Genomic DNA, 16,954 nt, shown 5'->3' with positions numbered 1-16,954 from the left:
CAGACACATTGTTGGATGGCAGGGAGCCATGGCCTCTGTTTACTCCCAATCAGGGCAGGTCTGAGTCTGGAGGTATATCTCGTCCAAATGGCCCAATAAGTGAGTAGTGAAGGTGGGATCGAGAACCCAGGTCCTAACCACCCAACAGAGTGTTTCTGCTGCCCCACAGCCACCTTCCAGCCTGAAACCCCCTACATCTCTTTATCCAGACACAGCTTGGGTGTTCACCCTACCAGGACCTCCGTTTTCTCATCTAAAATGAGGACTTCCTGCTCAGGAGCTCCTGAGGCCAGGGATGAGGTCTGGGGCTACTCACCCGTGTGGAAGTATCACCAGAAGAAAAGGCACCCTGGGGTGGGACGCAGGTGCCAGAGGAAGAAAACAGCTGTGTCTGACCCAGGCATGAGGTTGCTAGGCCCATGTAACATTGCTGCTTCTCTCTGGGATATATATATATATATATAAATATATATAATTATTTTTTTGAGACAATGTCTCTCTCTGTCACTCAAGCTGGAGTACAGTGGCACAATCTTGACTCACTGCACTCTCTGCTTCCTGAGTTCAAGCAATTCTCCATGCCCAGCTAATTTTTGTTTTTTTTTTTTTTTTTTAGCAGAATTGGGGTTTCACTATGTTGGCCAGGCTGGACTCGAACTCCTGACCTCAAGTGATCCACCTACTTTGGCTTCCCAAAGTTCTGGGATTACAGGCATGAACCACTGCACCCGACCCCCCTGGGCTAGATTAATAAGACCCCTGAGAAGCAAGGAAGGGGAATCATTTAGTCTAGTGGTTAGGGGCACAGGCTTTGAGGTCTGAGAGACAAAGGTTAAAATTCCTAATGAGGGATAATGCAAACTAATGTTATAGTCTTGGTTTCTTTTCTCTTCTCTTTTGTTTTCTTTTTGACAGGGTCTCACTCTGTTGGCTAGGCTGGAGTATAGTGGCACAATCATAGCTTATTGCATCCTGAATCTACTGGGCTCAGGTGATCCTCCCACCTCAGCCTCCTAAGTAGCTGGGACTACAGGTGTGTGCCACCACACTGGAGTAATGTTTTTTGTTTTTGTTTTTGTTTTTTTTGAGATGGATTCTTGTTCTGTCGCCAGGCTGGAGTGCAGTGGCGCGATCTCGGTTCACTGCAACCTCTGCCTTGCAGGTTCAAGCGATTCTCCTGCCTTAGCCTCCTGAGTAGCTGAGACTACAGGCTCATGCCACCATGCCTAGCTAATTTTTTGTATTTTCAGTAGAGACGGGGTTTCACCATGGTGACCAGGATGGTCTTGATCTCTTGACCTCATGATCCGCCCAACTTAGCCTCCCAAAGTGCTGGGATTACAGGTGTGAGCCACTGCGCCCAGCCATGCTGGGGTAATTTTTAAAATTTTTTTTGTAGAGACAGGTTTTTGCCATGTTATCCTGGCTGGTCTTGAATTCCTGGGCTTAAGCGATCCTCCTGCCTTTGCCTCCAAAAGTTCTGGGACGTCAGAGATGTCTCAGGGTGTGAGCCGCTGCGCCTGGCCAGTCTTGGTTTCTTTCTTTTTTTTTTTTTTTTTTTTTGAGGTAGTTGAGAGTTCAATGAAGTATAAAGTATGTCACAGGTTGGCTTAGCACTGGGTCTTGCATATCGATTGCAGGGGCTTAATCAGTGGCACCTGTCTTCACTGAGGGCACGTTTATTGAGCACCTGCTGGATATCAGGCTCTATCCCAATCTCTGGGGAGATGACAGGAACAAAACGCTTGGGCGACCCAGTGAAGGGAGACAGATAAGTAGGCAGACAAGCTCGTCAGAGTAAGAAGCACTACATTTGGGTATTACAGGGTACTTTGGGAAGCGGAGAGGTGGTAGGGAGAGAGCAGGGAAGACCTTCTGGATGAGGTGCTTCCTTTACTGAAATGTGGATAGGAACTAGCCAAATTTGGAGCAGGGGCAGTGCAGGGAGTGTTCCAAGCAGGAGAAAAGTCATCTGCTGTATTAGGTTCTTGGGGTGGGGCTGAGGACAGATGGGACTCAGGTGGGGAAACATGGCCTTGCCCTGAGGTTCTTTTTTTTGTTTTATATTTTTGTTTTTTGTTGTTGTTGTTGTTGCTGTTTTTTTTGAGACAGAGTCTTACTCTGTAGCCCAGGCTGGAGTGCAATGGTATGATCTCAGCTCACTGCAGCCTCCGCCTCCTGGGTTCAAGTGAGTCTCCCATCTCAGCCTCCTGAGTAGCTGGGATTACAGGTGTGTGCCACCATGCCTGGCTAATTTTTGTATTTTTAGTAGAGATGGGGCTTCACCATGTTGGCCAGGTTGGTCTTGAATTTCTGACCTCAGGCGATGCCCCTGCCTTAACCTCCCAAAGTGCTGGGATTACAGGCGTAAGCCACTGTGCCCGGCCTGCCCTGAGGTTCTTATAGGCAAAAGGAGAAACCATCTCTCCTGGACTGTGTTCCACAGAGGTGAGCGAATGTGAGAAAGGAGATGTCTCATCTGTCAGGATTGCCTTGGAAATTTCATCGTGAGTTCTTCCCCTTCACCATCTCATCCCTGCTGCCCCATAGTCCTGGGGATCACCAGGTCTGGTGTTCCCACGTCTGCCCACTGTGGCTCCCACCCCCCTTCAGCGTGGTGTGTGTGGTGGTGTCCTGGGCCTCAGCTATGGTGGTCAGGAGGGTTGGGGCCATGGCCCTTCAGCACTGGAGAGATGTCTCAGGGTTTTTTCCCTGGAAGAGATGAGAAGTTCTTAAGAAGAGTGTGCAACTGCCTGCCTTGGAGATAGTGGGCAGAAGGGAGGGTGCAGCTCACTGCATGGGGTGCCAGGATATTTGGGGTCCATGGGCAGGTCAGGGGTGGTAGAGTGGAGCCATCTTCCTGGATTTTATCCAAGTCATGAGCTGACCTCTCCCACCCTCATGCTCCTTTCTGTATAGCCTAAGGATTTGCTCTCCCTTGGGGAAAGACTGGACACATTTTCAAAACAGTGTTGAGAGTAATCTCCAGAGGGGAAGAAAAATAAATAAGCAAAAAAAAAAAAGGCAAAAGGAAATGTGCTTTTCTTAAAAAAAAAAAAAAAGGAAAAAAAGTGGGGGAAGGACTCAGCCAGCTACCTTGAGTGGAAGTTTCCAGTTGGAAGGTCACAGAGACCATAGGCAGCCAGGGGCACCTGGGGGAAGGCATCCATCCAGATTCAGTATCAATTCAGCTGACAGGGTCACCCTCAGCATGCCAGCTGCTGTGCTCTGCACTGCAGGGGCAAAGATGCAAAGATGTAAAACCTCCCTCCAGCTGAGGACAGCGCTGGTTGGGGAGCTATGGCAAAAACAGCAAAGGACTGGGAGACAAGAGGAAGCATGCCAAATGTCATAACAGAAAGGTTCAAATAAGCCTGATGGGGCCTGGAGGCGGGTGGGGTTCACTCCTGGGGGTGTGGAGGGTGCTCAGGGTTGCTGAGGAAGGTCTTCAAGAACACAGTGGGTTGAGTTAGACTTTGAAGCCCGGCTAGGATTTTGATGGTCAGAGACTCAACAGAAGGCTTTCTGGGTAGAGCAGATGGCATGAGCAAAGGTGCAAGGGATGGAAACTCTCCAGTGCTTCGAGAAACAGGGATGTTTAATCTTCTTAAATACTTATTTAATAGCTTAGTGAAGATACAATTCACACACTACACAATTTACTCGCTAATGTGTACCATTTTCAAAGTTATATAACCAACACCACAATCATTTATAGAAAATAGGAAAGAAACCATGTACTCCCCATCTCTCCACTCCCCTAGTCCTAGGCGACTATGAATCTACTTTCTGTCTCTGTGGATTTGCCCATGCTGGGTATTTTGTATAAATGGAATATCTTTTGTCTTTTGTGACTGGTTGTTTCCCTTAGCATAATGTTTTCAAGGTTCATTGCTGCTGCAGCAGGTATCAGTACTTCATTCCTTTTCATTGTTATTTATTTTATTTTTGTCATTTTTTTGAGACAGAGACTCACTCTATTACCCAGGCTGGAGCGTAGTGGTTGCAGCCTCCACCTCCCGGGTTTAAGTGATTCTCCTGTCTCAGCCTCCTGAGTAGCTGGGACTACAGGCGCACACCACCACACCTGGCTAATTTCTGTATTTTCAGGAGAGATGGGGTTTTTGCCATGTTCTTTACCCACCTCACTCCCAAAGTGCTGGGATCACAGGTGTGAGTAGGACTTTACTCCTTTTTACTCGTTTCTTTGACTTCGTTCCTTTTTATGGCCAAGCAGCATTCATACGTGGATTCCGATGTGATATGGGTGTTCACATCTTGTTTTTCCATTCATTCACTGTTTCCCCTTTAGGGCTATTGTGAATATGCTGCTGTGGACATTTATATACAGATTTTGTGTGGATGTGCATTTTCAGGACATTTCCTTTAGCATGGAGCAAAGGAAAGTTGTGTGGAGTGGGAGAAAGTGGATGAAGCAGAGGGGCTTGTAGTCTGAGTGGTTGGGTAGGAGTGAGAAGGCAGGGGTCAGGTTCCCACTGCAGCCTCACTGGGAGTCTGGGGTGTGCGAGGGCCAGGCCCATGGGTGTGTGAGGGGCTGTCCCCTGCCCTGCACCCATCTACATTGTTGTGTCAGTCCTGGCAGCTGCTTGCTGGGCTGGAAATAGCCTGAGCAGCTGGTATTTTCCCTGGAAATCGGGTGCATTTTTTCCCGTGTCCTGCTGAGGACCAAAATTAGTTAAACACCTAGAGAAACGTGGGTCACACAATTAGTCCAGAGGAGGGGAATGTTGTCAACAGGAAGTTGGCTGGCCAGGGGAAAGAGGTGGTCAGGAAGACCGAGGTCAGTAAGCGGAGTATAAACAGAGGCTAACCTGGGATGTCCCCGCCCTTTTCACACTCACACAGCAGTGCTGGGTTTGTTTACAGGAAATGCTGCAAGTATCTCATTGACCCCATTTGACAGATGGGAAAACAGAGGCATGGCGTTAAAGGGATCTGCCACTCAGAGACAGAAGAGACATGAAGGCTGGAGTCTTCAGTTCTGCTGTGAGCAGAAGGTTTGGTAAAACCCAGGCCGTGCCCTCAATGCTTTGCCTGTCTTTGAGTTCATAGAGAAGACTGAGGACACTAAAACAAGGAAGAGTTTATGCTGTTTCATTCTCCTAAAAAGAACACCAAGTCCCACCCCAAACCCCAAAGCCAAAACATAAACTAGGCTTTAATTACCGTCTCTTCTTTTCTTTCCTTCCTTGTTTTTCTTTCCCCTTTTTGTTGTCCAGCCAGAAAACATTATGTTGTTAGACAAGAATATTCCCATTCCACACATCAAGCTGATTGACTTTGGTCTGGCTCACGAAATAGAAGATGGAGTTGAATTTAAGAACATTTTTGGGACGCCAGAATTTGTGGGTGAGTTTTAGGCTTGTTTCTCTCTCAGCTAAGAATCTGGCATCAAAGGTAGAGATCTTGGGAAGAAACCTGTGTCTGGGGCCATGGCCTCTGGGCAAAGAGATGATGCCTTGGGACATCCCTAGAAACCTAATGGTTGGGGGAGGAAATGCCTTGTTGGGCCTGTGGGTGAGGGCCCAGGTGTAGGCTCTGAGTGCTCAGTAGGGTAAGGGCTGAGTGGGGCCCTGTGGCTCTCAGTGGGGCTACAGCCTACGCTGTTAAAGCCTGGCAGGGCTGGCCCCACCTCCTGCTCTTAGATGAGTTTATTCTTGTGAAGATTTAAAAATACCTCGCCCTCTTGAATTCCCATAAACTCAACCTTCTCTGAACTAGCTTTTGATTTCCTGAAAAAGAAAAAGGAAATCATCTGCCAAATACCAAATCCACCCACTCGCCTCTCCTCTATGCCTGGCTTTATTCATGTATGGCGGTGCCCAGCTCCCATGGAGCCTTGGCTGCTTTCTCCTCCCTCTGTTTCTCTCACCCTTGGCCCAGGCCCGTGCCCATTCTGTACCCCAGAAGCCTCCTTATTGGGCTTGGGCCAGAGGTTGGGGTCATGAAGAAACAGCCTGTAGGGAGAGAAGGAATGAGCGCTGAGAACCACCATCTGCTTGTCTGCTTTGGGAGTTGGAGTGGTCTTGGAGAGAGAGAGCAGGCATGACGTCCTCAGCATCTGGATGCTAAAACTTCTGACCACAGTCAAATCAAAAAGAGAGACAGAATGTATCAGACCAGCCACCTGCTGGATTTTCAGGCTCTGCAGCCACTATAGAATGCTGCCCAGAGACCCCACAGACCCCAGGGCAGGGAGCCCTTGCTGTGTGCCAGGCACTATGTCTCATGCTCTACAGACATCGTCTTAATTATCCTCGAATGGCTTCCTGTAGCCATTCGGATTATTTTCTCCAACGAGTGCCTTGTTCAAGGCAATGCAAGGCCATGGAGCTGAGATGCAAATACAGAACCAGCCAACAGCAAAGCCTGTGCTCTTCCCATTATGCCAGGTTGTCTCTAAGAAAACCACACAGTGACGGAGACATAGAAATATGAAAGAGAGGGTGAGCGAAAGAGGGTAGAAAGAGGAAGGCTATCATCGGTCTCTTTGGCATTCTAAAAGGAGGAAATAGAGACAAATAAAAGGAGAAGCACTATTTGAAGAGAATGGCTGAGAGTTTTCAGAACGGCATCCATGCATCCACAGACATAGAAAGAACAGAAATCTTATCTGGACACATTAGAGTGAAACTGAAGGGTACCAAGACAAAGCAGTCAGAGAAAAGACAAATACCTACAAAAAAACAATAAGATCAACAACATATTTCTCAAATCAAGGATGGAAGCCGGTATCCAGTGGAATATTATCTTCAAAGAGCTGAGGAAAAATAAAAAATAAACCCATAATTGTGTGCCCAGAAAAAAATATATCTCAAGAATGAGGCGGGGCATAGTTGCTCATGCCTGTAATCCCAGCACTTTGGGAGGCTGAGGTGGGTGGATCACTTGAGGTCAGGAGTTTGAGACCAGTCTGGCCAACATGGTGAAACCCTGTCTCTACCAAATAAACAAAAATTAGCCAAGTGTGGTGGTGCATACAGATAATCCCAGCTACTTGGGAGGCTGAGGTGGGAGGATCATTTGAACCCAGGTGGCAGAGGTTGTCGTGAGCCAAGATCACGCCATTGCACTCTAGCCTGCATGACAGAGTGAGACCCTGTCTCAAAAAAGAGGCAAACGATTTAAGAAAAACAAAAAAGAACAATTAAGAAAAAAAAAACCCAAAACATTGATATAGAGTTTACCACCAATAGACCATCATTAACAGACCTTCTAAAAGATGTACTTCTGAATTAAAGAAATGAACTCTGAAGGGAGGCCTCAAAGCAAGAAGTAATAGAAGCAAAGAAACCAGTAAATATTAAGCAAATAATATAAACATTTTTCTGCCTAAAATTGTGATGATGACTGGGCAGAGTGGCTCATGCCTGTAATCTCAGCACTTTGGGAGGCCAGGATGGGTGGATCACTTGAGACTAGGAGTTCGAGACCAGCCTGGCCAACATGGTGTAGCCCCATCTCTACTAAAAATACCAAAAATTAACCAGGCATGATGGTGCGTGCCAGTAGTCCCAGCTACTCTGGAGGCCGAGGCAGGAGAATTGCTTGAATCTGGGAGGCGGAGGTTGCAAAGAGCCAAGATAGTGCCACTGCACTCCAGTCTGGATGGCAGTGAGACTCTGTCTCAAAAAACAAAATAAAACAATAGGACGGGTGCTGTGGCTCACACCTATAATCTCAGCGCTTTGGGAGGCCAAGGCAGGTGGATCACCTGAGGTCAGGAGTTCGAGACCAGCCCAGCCAACATGGTGAAACCCCATCTCTACTAAAAATATAAAAATTAGCTGGGTGTGGTGCTACGTGCCTGTAATCCCAGCTACTAGGGAGGCTGAGGCAGAAGAATTGTTTGAACCCGGGAGGTGGAGGTTGCAGTGAGCCAAGATTGCACCATTGCACTCCAGCCTGAGTGACAAGAGCAAGACTCTCTTCAAAAAACAAAAAGCAATAGAGTTGTGATGAAGACGTTTTGATTGTGGGATTAACAAAAGGATAGAACTAAAACATGAAGAAAATGTTAGATGGAGCAATGTTTAAAATCAATGTTCTAAGGTTTTTAGATTGTTGGAGGAAGGTCAGAGTGTTGATTTACGTTAGAATTTGTCAGATATCCAAAGTTATGTCTTAAGGATAGCCGTTAAAAAAAAGAAGTTGGGGGGGTAAGAAACAGCAAAACTAACCAAAAATCTTCATTTTTTTTAAAAAGAGGACAAGAAAGGAAAAGAAAGGCACAGAAAAAAAATAGACAAAGATGTGTTGATGACAGAAATCAGAAATCAGTGTGTATATATCTCAGATCAATGGCATGCGAAAGTGAGTTGTGCTTCTGAATCTATGATGAAAGCCTTGAAAAAAAAAGTTGGTCAGGCGCGGTGGCTCACACCTGTCATCCCAGCACTCAGGCGCGGTGGCTCACACCTGTCATCCCAGCACTTTGGGTGGCCGAGGCGGGCGGATCACGAAATCATGAGATCGAGATCATCCTGGCCAACACAGTAAAACCCATCTCTACTCAAAATACAAAAATTAGCCAGGCATGGTGGAGCATGCCTGTAGTCCCAGCTGTTATGGAGGCTGAGGCAGAAGAATCACTTGAACCTGAAAGGCGGAGGTTGCAATGAGCTGAGATCACGCCATTGTACTCCAGCCTAGGCAACAAAGGGCAAAACTCCATCTTAAAAAACAAGAAAAAAAAAATTTCAGCCAGGCGTGGTGGCTCATGCCTGTAATCCCAGCACTTTGGGAGGCTGAGGTGGGTGGATCACCTGAGATCAGGAGTTTGAGACCAGTCTGGCCAACATGGTGAAACTCTATCTCTACTAAAAATGCAAAATTAGCCAGTCTTTTTTTTTGTGACACACACCTGTAATCCCAGCTACTGAGAGGCTGAGGCAGGAGAATCATTTGAACCCAGGAGGCAGATCTGGCAGTAAGCCAAGATTGCGCCATTGCACTCCAGCCTGGGCAAAAAGAGTGAAACTCTGTCTTAAAAAAATAAAAATAAAACAAATAAATTATTAGAAAAACGAGCAGTTTGGATGGCACAGCAATATCACCTTGCTATGAGTCTCTAAATGCACAGTCCAAGTTTTTGTGCCTATACTGTTGAACCAATGACCAAACTCTGAATATCACTGACCTAAAGAAAGTCTTTCGTGTGCACAGTAGGAAACACATGCAAAAAAAAGGTTCATAGCAACTGTTCCAATAATTTTTTTTTGAGAAGAAATCTCACTCTTTCACCCAGGCTGGAGTGCCGTGGTGCCATCTCGGCTCACTGCAACCTCCACCTCCCAGGTTAAAGTGATTCTTCTGCCTCACCTCCCTCCGGAGTAGCTAGGACTATAGGCACGCACCACCATGCCTGGCTAATTTTTGTATTTTTAGTAGAGATGGGGTTTCTCCATGTTGGTCAGGCTGGTCTTGAACTCCTGACCTCAGGTGAGCCACCGGCCTTGGTCTCCCAAAGTGCTGGGATTACAGGCGTGAGCCCCCAAGCCCAGCAGTTCCAATAATTTTAAAACATGGAAACCATTTACATGAACTCTGAGAGGAGAATGACTAAAAAATGATACACGTTCACACAATGGATTACTATTTAGCAGTGAAAATATGAAAAGCATAGATGAACATTCAGTGAACACTAGAAGCATAAATGTTGAGTGAAAAAATAAAGTGACTATAAATCACATGCAGTATGACAGCATTTTTTTTTAAGACGGAGTCTTACTCTTGTTACCCAGGTTGGGGTGCAATGGCATGATCTCAGCTCACTGCAACCTCTGTCTCCAGGGTTCAAGCGATTCTCCTGCCTCAGCCTCCCAAGTGGCTGCGAATTCAGGTGCCTGCTACCACATCTGGCTAATTTGTGTATTTTTTAATAGAGACAGTGTTTCACCATGTTGGCCAGGCTGGTCTTGAACTCCTGATCTGATCCACCTCCCTCACCCTCCCAAAGTGCTGGGATTACAGGCCTGAGCCACCATGCCCGATCTTAAGACAGCATTTTTATAAAGCTAAAACATCAGCAAAACATGGAGAGTAGTTCCCTGTATCTTGAAGTAGAGGGAGGCAAGAGGACAGAAGGGCAGACATAGGCTGTGGATGCAATAGTTTTGATACTGTCTTAGATAAACTCACACTTTCCCACTCTCTACCTTTTCTGTTTGCAGTTGTACGGGCTCAGTCCTTCCTCTTCTCAAGCTACTGCCCTCTTTTGCCTCCATGATTGCCGAGCTTTTAAAAAGTATCACCTACAATCTTACTTCCACTTCTTTGTCCTTTTTTAAATTTAATTTCTATGGCATATATATATATATATATATATTTTTTTATTACATTTTAGGTTTTAGGGTACATGTGAAGAACATGCAAGATAGTTGCATAGGTACACACGTGGCAGTGTGATTTGCTGCCTTCCTCCCCTTCACCTATATCTGGCATTTCTCCCCATGCTATCTCTCCCCAACTCCCCCGCTGTCCCTCCCCTATTCCCCCCAACTGACCCCAGTATGTAGTGCTCCCCTCCCTGTGTCCATGTGTTCTCATTGTTCAACACCCGCCTATGAGTGAGAACATGCGGTATTTCATTTTCTGTTCTTGTGTCAGTTTGCTGAGAATGATGTTCTCCAGGTTCATCCATGTCCCTACAAAGGACACAAACTCATCGTTTTTGATGGCTGCATAATATTCCACCTTTTTTTGTTTTTTTTTTTGTTTTTTTTTTAGACAGGGACTCACTCTGTCACCAGGCTGGAGGCCAGGCATTATGGCTCATGCCTGCAATCCTAGCACTTTGGGAGGCTAAGAAGGGCAGATCACCTGAGGTCGGGAATTCGAGACCAGCCTGACCAACGTGGAGAAACCCGTCTCTACTAATACAAAATTAGCTGGGCATGGTGGCACATGCCTGTAATCCCAGCTACTCACAAGTTGAGGCAGGAGAATCACTTGAACCCAGGAGGCAGATCTTGCAGTAAGCCAAGATCGCACCATTGCACTCCAGCCTGGGCAAAAAGAGTGAAACTCCATCTTAAAAAAATAAAAATAAAAACAAATAAAGTATTAGAAAAATGACCACAGTTGGGATGTCACAGCAATGTCACATTGCTATAAGAGTCTCTATAATGCATAGTCCAAATTTCTGTGCCTAACTTGTTGGATAATCTCGGCTCACTGCAACCTCCACTTCCCAAGTTCAAGCAATTCTCCTGTCTCAGCCTCCCAAGTAGCTGGGATTATAGGCACCTGCCACCATGCCCAGCCAATTTTTTTTTTGTATTCTTAGTAGAGACAGGGTTTTGCCATGTTGGCCAGGCTGGTCTTTAACTCTTGGCCTCAAGTCATCAGCCTGCCTCAGCCTCCCAGAGTGCTGGGATTACAGGTGTGAGCCACCATGCCCAGCCTGTACCTTCTTGACATTCTGGGCACTGCGGTGGCTGTGAAATTCAACACTCACTTTTTAGGGATTATCTGCTTGATTTCTGGAAAGGATTTGGTCCTCTTCTCTCCTCAGCAGACTCTGCACCCTCTCCTGGTCATCACATCGTTGGCTCAGCTGCTACTCTTTTCTGTACATGGATGGCTCCAAACATGATGGCTCTGGCCCTGGAACCTGTCCCTGGACATCTACCCCTGGCTGCCCCTTAAGCTCATTGTCCCAGGGGACCCCAAGGATGTCCCCCTCCTCATCAGGTGGGAGGTACCCTCTTTCAGACCAGACTCAGAGGAAAGTGGAGTCCCTCTCTGCCTTCTTCTTCACCATTTTCCAGCACTGACTTGACTGGTCTTTACCAGAGAGTTCTAAAGCAGGCCTCATAGCCTAGGCCCCATTTCTCCTTCTGTACCTTCATTTCCCTGCCGTTCTCTTCCTTTCTCAGGTATTCTGTGTACTTTTCCTCTTTCTCTCTCTCAAGGCCTGTTTGTAAAAGGTTAACCACCTCATAGGATTTTAGAAAACCAGGTAACAAAGGTGCTCAGCCAACTGTAAAGCAGCATCCAAATGAAATGAGTCACATCTGTGCAGAGAACTAACCCCTGCAGTATCTGCAGGCCCAGCACAGTGCCCTGATGCGTGAACTTTCAGTGACCACTTGGTTGGCCGACTGAGCAAGTTACTGTTACTATTATTTTTAACCTGGCTGGGGCAGGCCCAGGGGTGAGCCTGGTTTGTAACCAGGATAACAGACAACAATTTTCTTAGACCTTTTGGGCTGCTTTAATGAAATACCTTAAAGTGAGTCATTTATAAAGAACAGAAGTTCATTGTTCACAGTTCTGGAGGATGGGAAGTCCAAGGTCAAGGTGCCAGCAGATTTGGAATCTGATGAGAGTTTACCCTGTTTCATAGATGGCACCTTCTTGCTAAGTCATCAAATAACCAAAGGGGCAAACAAGCCCTCTCAGGCCTCTTTTTCTTTTTCTTTCTCTCTCTCTCTCTTTTTTTTTTCAAATGGGGTCTCACTCTGTTGCCCAGGCTGGAGTGTAGTGGTGCAGTTATGGCTCACTGCAGCCTCAACCTCCCAGGCTCAAGCAATCCTCCTACCTCAGTCTCTTCCCGAGTACCTTAGACTACAAGCATGTGCCACCATGCCCAGCTAATTTTTAAAAATTTTTTGCAGAGATGGAGGTATCCCTGTGTTGCCCAGGCTGGTCTCCAACTCCTGGGTTCCAGCAATCCTCCCGCCTCAGCCTCCCAAAGTGCTGGGATTACAGGTGTGAGCCACCACACCCAGCCCTTGGGCCTCTTTATAAGGGTACAGTCCTGCTTGTGAGGTTTCCATTCTCGTGACCTGGTCACCTCCTAAAGACTCTACTTCTTCATACTATTACATTGGGGATTCGCTGTCAACATGAATTTTGGGGAAACACAAACATTTGGGCCATGGCAACCCCTTTCCTCAGAATTCTTAGATGCAGACCACCTTTATCTGCTGCTCTACTCTTCCTGGGGATTCAGGATAGAGACATTTAGTACCAAATTCCCTAAAATTCCTTACAACTCTCTCTCCTCTCATGTTCACACTCCTGTTGACCCTTTAATATGACCTCTTTCAGCTCCAGAAATTGTGAACTACGAGCCCCTGGGTCTGGAGGCTGACATGTGGTAAGTTGGACAGGCCACCCAGGTGACCTAGGGATCCTTCCAAGGGCAGAAGGCCTCAGATCCTGCTCCAGGTGACATCCCCTTAACCATAAAAGCCCCTTACTCCACACTCACCTTTCAGAGCCTCTGGTGGCTCCCCCAGTATGTTAGACCTGTGGCCAGGGCAGCTGGAGGGCCACTAGGCCTGGACCTGAGGCCGGTTAGCACCTGACCAGGTCAGAGCTTTGTCAGCAGTGGAGGAGCAAGAAGAGAGGCAAGGCAGAGGTGCAGGCTCACCCCTGGGCCTGCCCCAGCCAGGTTAAAAATAATAGTAACAGTAACTTGCTCAGTCGGCCAACCAAGTGGTCACTGAAAGTTCACGCATCAGGGCACTGTGCTGGGCCTGCGGATACTGCAGGGATTAGTTCTCTGCACAGATGTGACTCATTCCATTTGGATGCTGCTTTACAGTTGGCTGAGCACCTTTGTTACCTGGTTTTCTAAAATCCTATGAGGTGGTTATCATTATCCTTATACAGAAAGAGGGCTCAGAGGTGGTAAGGGACTTAGCCAAATCACACAGCCTGCACATGCAGCATTCTGACCTTGAACTTGGGTCCTCAGACTCAGGGTTCAGAGCTCGATGACCCCAAACACATCCCAGGCTGCTGCTGAAGGGCGGGATGGAGAAGGGTGTGGAGCATGAGGCAGTATCTAGGAGCTGCTGTGGGGGAGCAAGTGACCTCTTCCCCTTAGATCCATGCAGGTGTCCCTTGCTGGTCGGGGACTGGACCCAGGCGGCACTGACTCAACTGTTCTTTACTTTACAGGAGCATAGGTGTCATCACCTACATCCTGTGAGTATCTCTGATCCAGGGTCTCTGGCTCAGCTTAAATATGGGGGAACCAGAAGGAATGAGAGAGGGGCAGTCAGACAGACTGACATTTAGTAAGTACCCACCATAATCCGGATGTGTTAAGTCTACACAGGAAGCCTGAGGCTAAGCACTCTGAGTCCATTTCATCCATCTGACCCTGGCATTGAGGTTGAGCAGACATCCAGGGGTGCAGCCTGTGCTCTGCACAGCCTGTGTCTGCATTCCTACTATGGAATGCCAGGGCTCCCCTGCCCAGCCTCCCCCAAGCTGAGGTGTACTGGAGAATGTCACTTTTCACTCAGACTCTCAGAACTCTTTTTTTTTTTTTTTTTTTTTTTTTTTTTGAGACAGAGTCTTGTTCTGTCGCCCAGGCTGGATTGCAGTGGCACAATCTCAGTTTACTGCAACCTCCAGCTCCCAGATTCAAGCAACTCTCCTGCCTCTGCCTCCCGAGTAGGTGGGACTACAGGTGTGTGCCACCATGCAGGGCTAATTTTGTATTTTTAGTACAGATGGGTTTCACCATGTTGGCCAGGATGGTCTCAAAGTCCTGACCTTGTGGTCTACCCTCAGCCTCCCAACGTGCTGGGATAACAGGTGTGAGCCACCATGCCCAGTCCTTCACTCAGAACTGTTGGGACAGCCCTGTGAAGCTGCATATGGCCTCCCCAATCTTCTCTTTTCTTTCTTTCCCCGTTTTCCCTCTTTTCCCCAGATTCCCTTTTCTTCCTGTCTCTCTTCTCCTTCCTCTTTGCCTGTCCCTGAAGTATTCAGTTGCTTACACAGAGATTTCCTGCATGGCTCCAGTGTGTGGTGAGCTACCTCTGGGCTGGAGTCCTGTGATACTGTCGCTTTCTAACTCTATGGCCCTGGACAGGGACTTAACCTCTGGGCTTGTTTTTCTTATCAGAAAAATAGGAATCCCAAACTTCCCACCATGGGCGTGTTGTGAAAGCTAAATAAGTAACATGTGCACGTTGCCCTGACACTGGCACGTGCACCGTAGGCAAGTGAGTGTTCATTCCATCGGCCCTTCCCAACCATTTTCCCTTCACAGCACACATGGAAAATACTATTTTTATAGCGCACTAGAGTAAGAGTCAACCAGATGGGGCAGGGAGCACCAGTGCTCAGCAGCCAAGGGGCTCATTCTTTCAGTGATCCCTGTGAGCCTGGTCTCTGACTCTCCCAGCAGCACTTGGACTAGGAGCCCTGTGTGACATGGTGGATCCCCCCGAGCTGCCGCAGAGGATCTCAACCCTGGCTGCATAGCAGAGCTTTTAATACCCACCATGGCACAGGCCCCACCCCAGATCTATTACATCACAAGTGCTAGGGATAGGGACTTAGTATCTGCATCTTTTAAAACTCCAGCTGAATTTGATGCAAAGAGAAGGCTGAGAACCATCGATCTGTAGTTTCAGATCAGAGCCAGAACAGTCGGATGTAACTCTTGAAACTTTAATTTATTCAGGACTCTAATTTTCATATAGAAACATTAAGGAATCCCATGTAATCCCAGCATTTTGGAAAGCTGAGGTGGGCAGATACTTGAGTCCAGGAGTTTGAGACCAGCCTGGGCAACATGATTAAACCCTATCTCTACAAAAAAAAAAAAAAAAAATTAGCTGGATGTGGTGTCACACACCTGTAGTCCCAGCTATGGGAGGCCGACGCAGAAGGATTGCTTGAGCCCAGAAGTTGCAGTAAGTCGTAGTTGCACCTCTGCACTCCACCCTGGGCAACAGAGCAAGACCCTGTCTCACACACACACACACACACACACACACACACACACACACAAAGGGAATCCCAGTGTCTACTGAGCACATAGTCTTCTTGTGGCTCATTTGAATTTAACAGCTTTGTTGAGGTCTCCTCCAAGACAAACACCATACCAGGCAGGCACCAGGATACTGACATGGAGGAGGGTCTTCCCTGCTTGCTGGTGCTCCCTGTCTATGGAAGACACACCATACACCTAACTCATACCCAGTAGGACCAAAGTTAGGCTAGAGGCATGAACACACCTTTTTGAGACACAGATGGGGAACCACTGGTTTGCTGAATTGCTGAAGGTTTATTGAGAGAGAAAGAGAAAGAGCACGTGATTGGTGGGTCGATTTGAACTAGGATGTAAAGAATGAAGTTAATTCTGTTGGTGGAGAAGGAAGGAGGGGCTGTGCTGGCTGAGGAAACTGTGTGAGAAAAAAACGGTAAACCTTCAGTGTGGCTGAAATGTACCGAGCATGGGGAAGGACCAACTCTTTTTTTTTTTTCTTGAGTTTCGTTCTTGTTACCCAGGCTGGAGTGCAATGGCGCGATCTCAGGTCACTGCAACCTCCGCCTCCTGGGTTCAGGCAATTCTCCTGCCTCAGCGTCCTGAGTAGCTGGGATTACAGACACGTGCCACCATGCCCAGCTAATTTTTTATATTTTTAGTAGAGACAGGGTTTCACCATGTTGACCAGGATGGTCTCGATCTCTTGACCTCGTGATCCACCCGCCTCGGCCTCCCAAAGTGCTGGGATTACAGGTGTGAGCCACTGCACCCAGCCCAGGACCAACTCTTACTGCCTTGCTGAGGAGTTTCGATGTGATCCTATAGAAAATGGAAAATCATAGAGGGCTTTTGTGTTCTCACAATGACAGTGATAATGGCCATTAATTCCAGAGCCCTTAGTGTGGGCCAGGATTGCCTGAATGCTTTTGTATGCATTCATTCTTCACAATCATGTGAGATGGGAATTTTATTTTCCTCATTTTACAGATGAGGAAACTACATTGCAGAGGGGTTCTAGCTTCACATAGCTAACGAGTGGCTGAGCTGGGATTCAAACCCAGGATTGCAATATCAAAATTTTTCCAGTGCACCTTGCTGCCACCATGCTAAGAAAGTGGCTGTGGAGATGGGGATGACTTTCAAGAGATATTTAGTAAATGGAATCGACCAAAAAGCTTTTGGCCAGTC

The 16,954-nt window shown here is 47.2% G+C and overlaps 1 protein-coding gene across 8 annotated transcripts in view; it reads left to right on the top strand.

Annotated features, from left to right (window-relative positions):
• DAPK2 (death associated protein kinase 2) overlaps window positions 1-16,954 on the top strand; it is a 271,914-nt gene that overhangs the window by 94,568 nt on the left and 160,392 nt on the right. For 7 of the 8 annotated variants that reach the window (XM_054240447.2, XM_017976646.4, XM_078333329.1 and 4 more), the window contains 3 exons: window positions 5,241-5,370; window positions 13,078-13,126; window positions 13,936-13,962. In XM_054240447.2, coding sequence (XP_054096422.1) covers window positions 5,241-5,370; window positions 13,078-13,126; window positions 13,936-13,962 — 206 coding nt within the window. The remainder of the gene's footprint in view (window positions 1-5,240; window positions 5,371-13,077; window positions 13,127-13,935; window positions 13,963-16,954) is intronic. The other variant, XM_078333330.1, reaches the window with a different exon arrangement.

This window comes from Callithrix jacchus, chromosome 8 (genome assembly GCF_049354715.1).
Source record: "Callithrix jacchus isolate 240 chromosome 8, calJac240_pri, whole genome shotgun sequence".
NCBI lineage: Eukaryota > Metazoa > Chordata > Mammalia > Primates > Cebidae > Callithrix > Callithrix jacchus.
The sequence above is the reverse complement of the archived record's forward strand: the minus strand, read 5'-3'. Positions and strand labels throughout refer to the sequence as shown.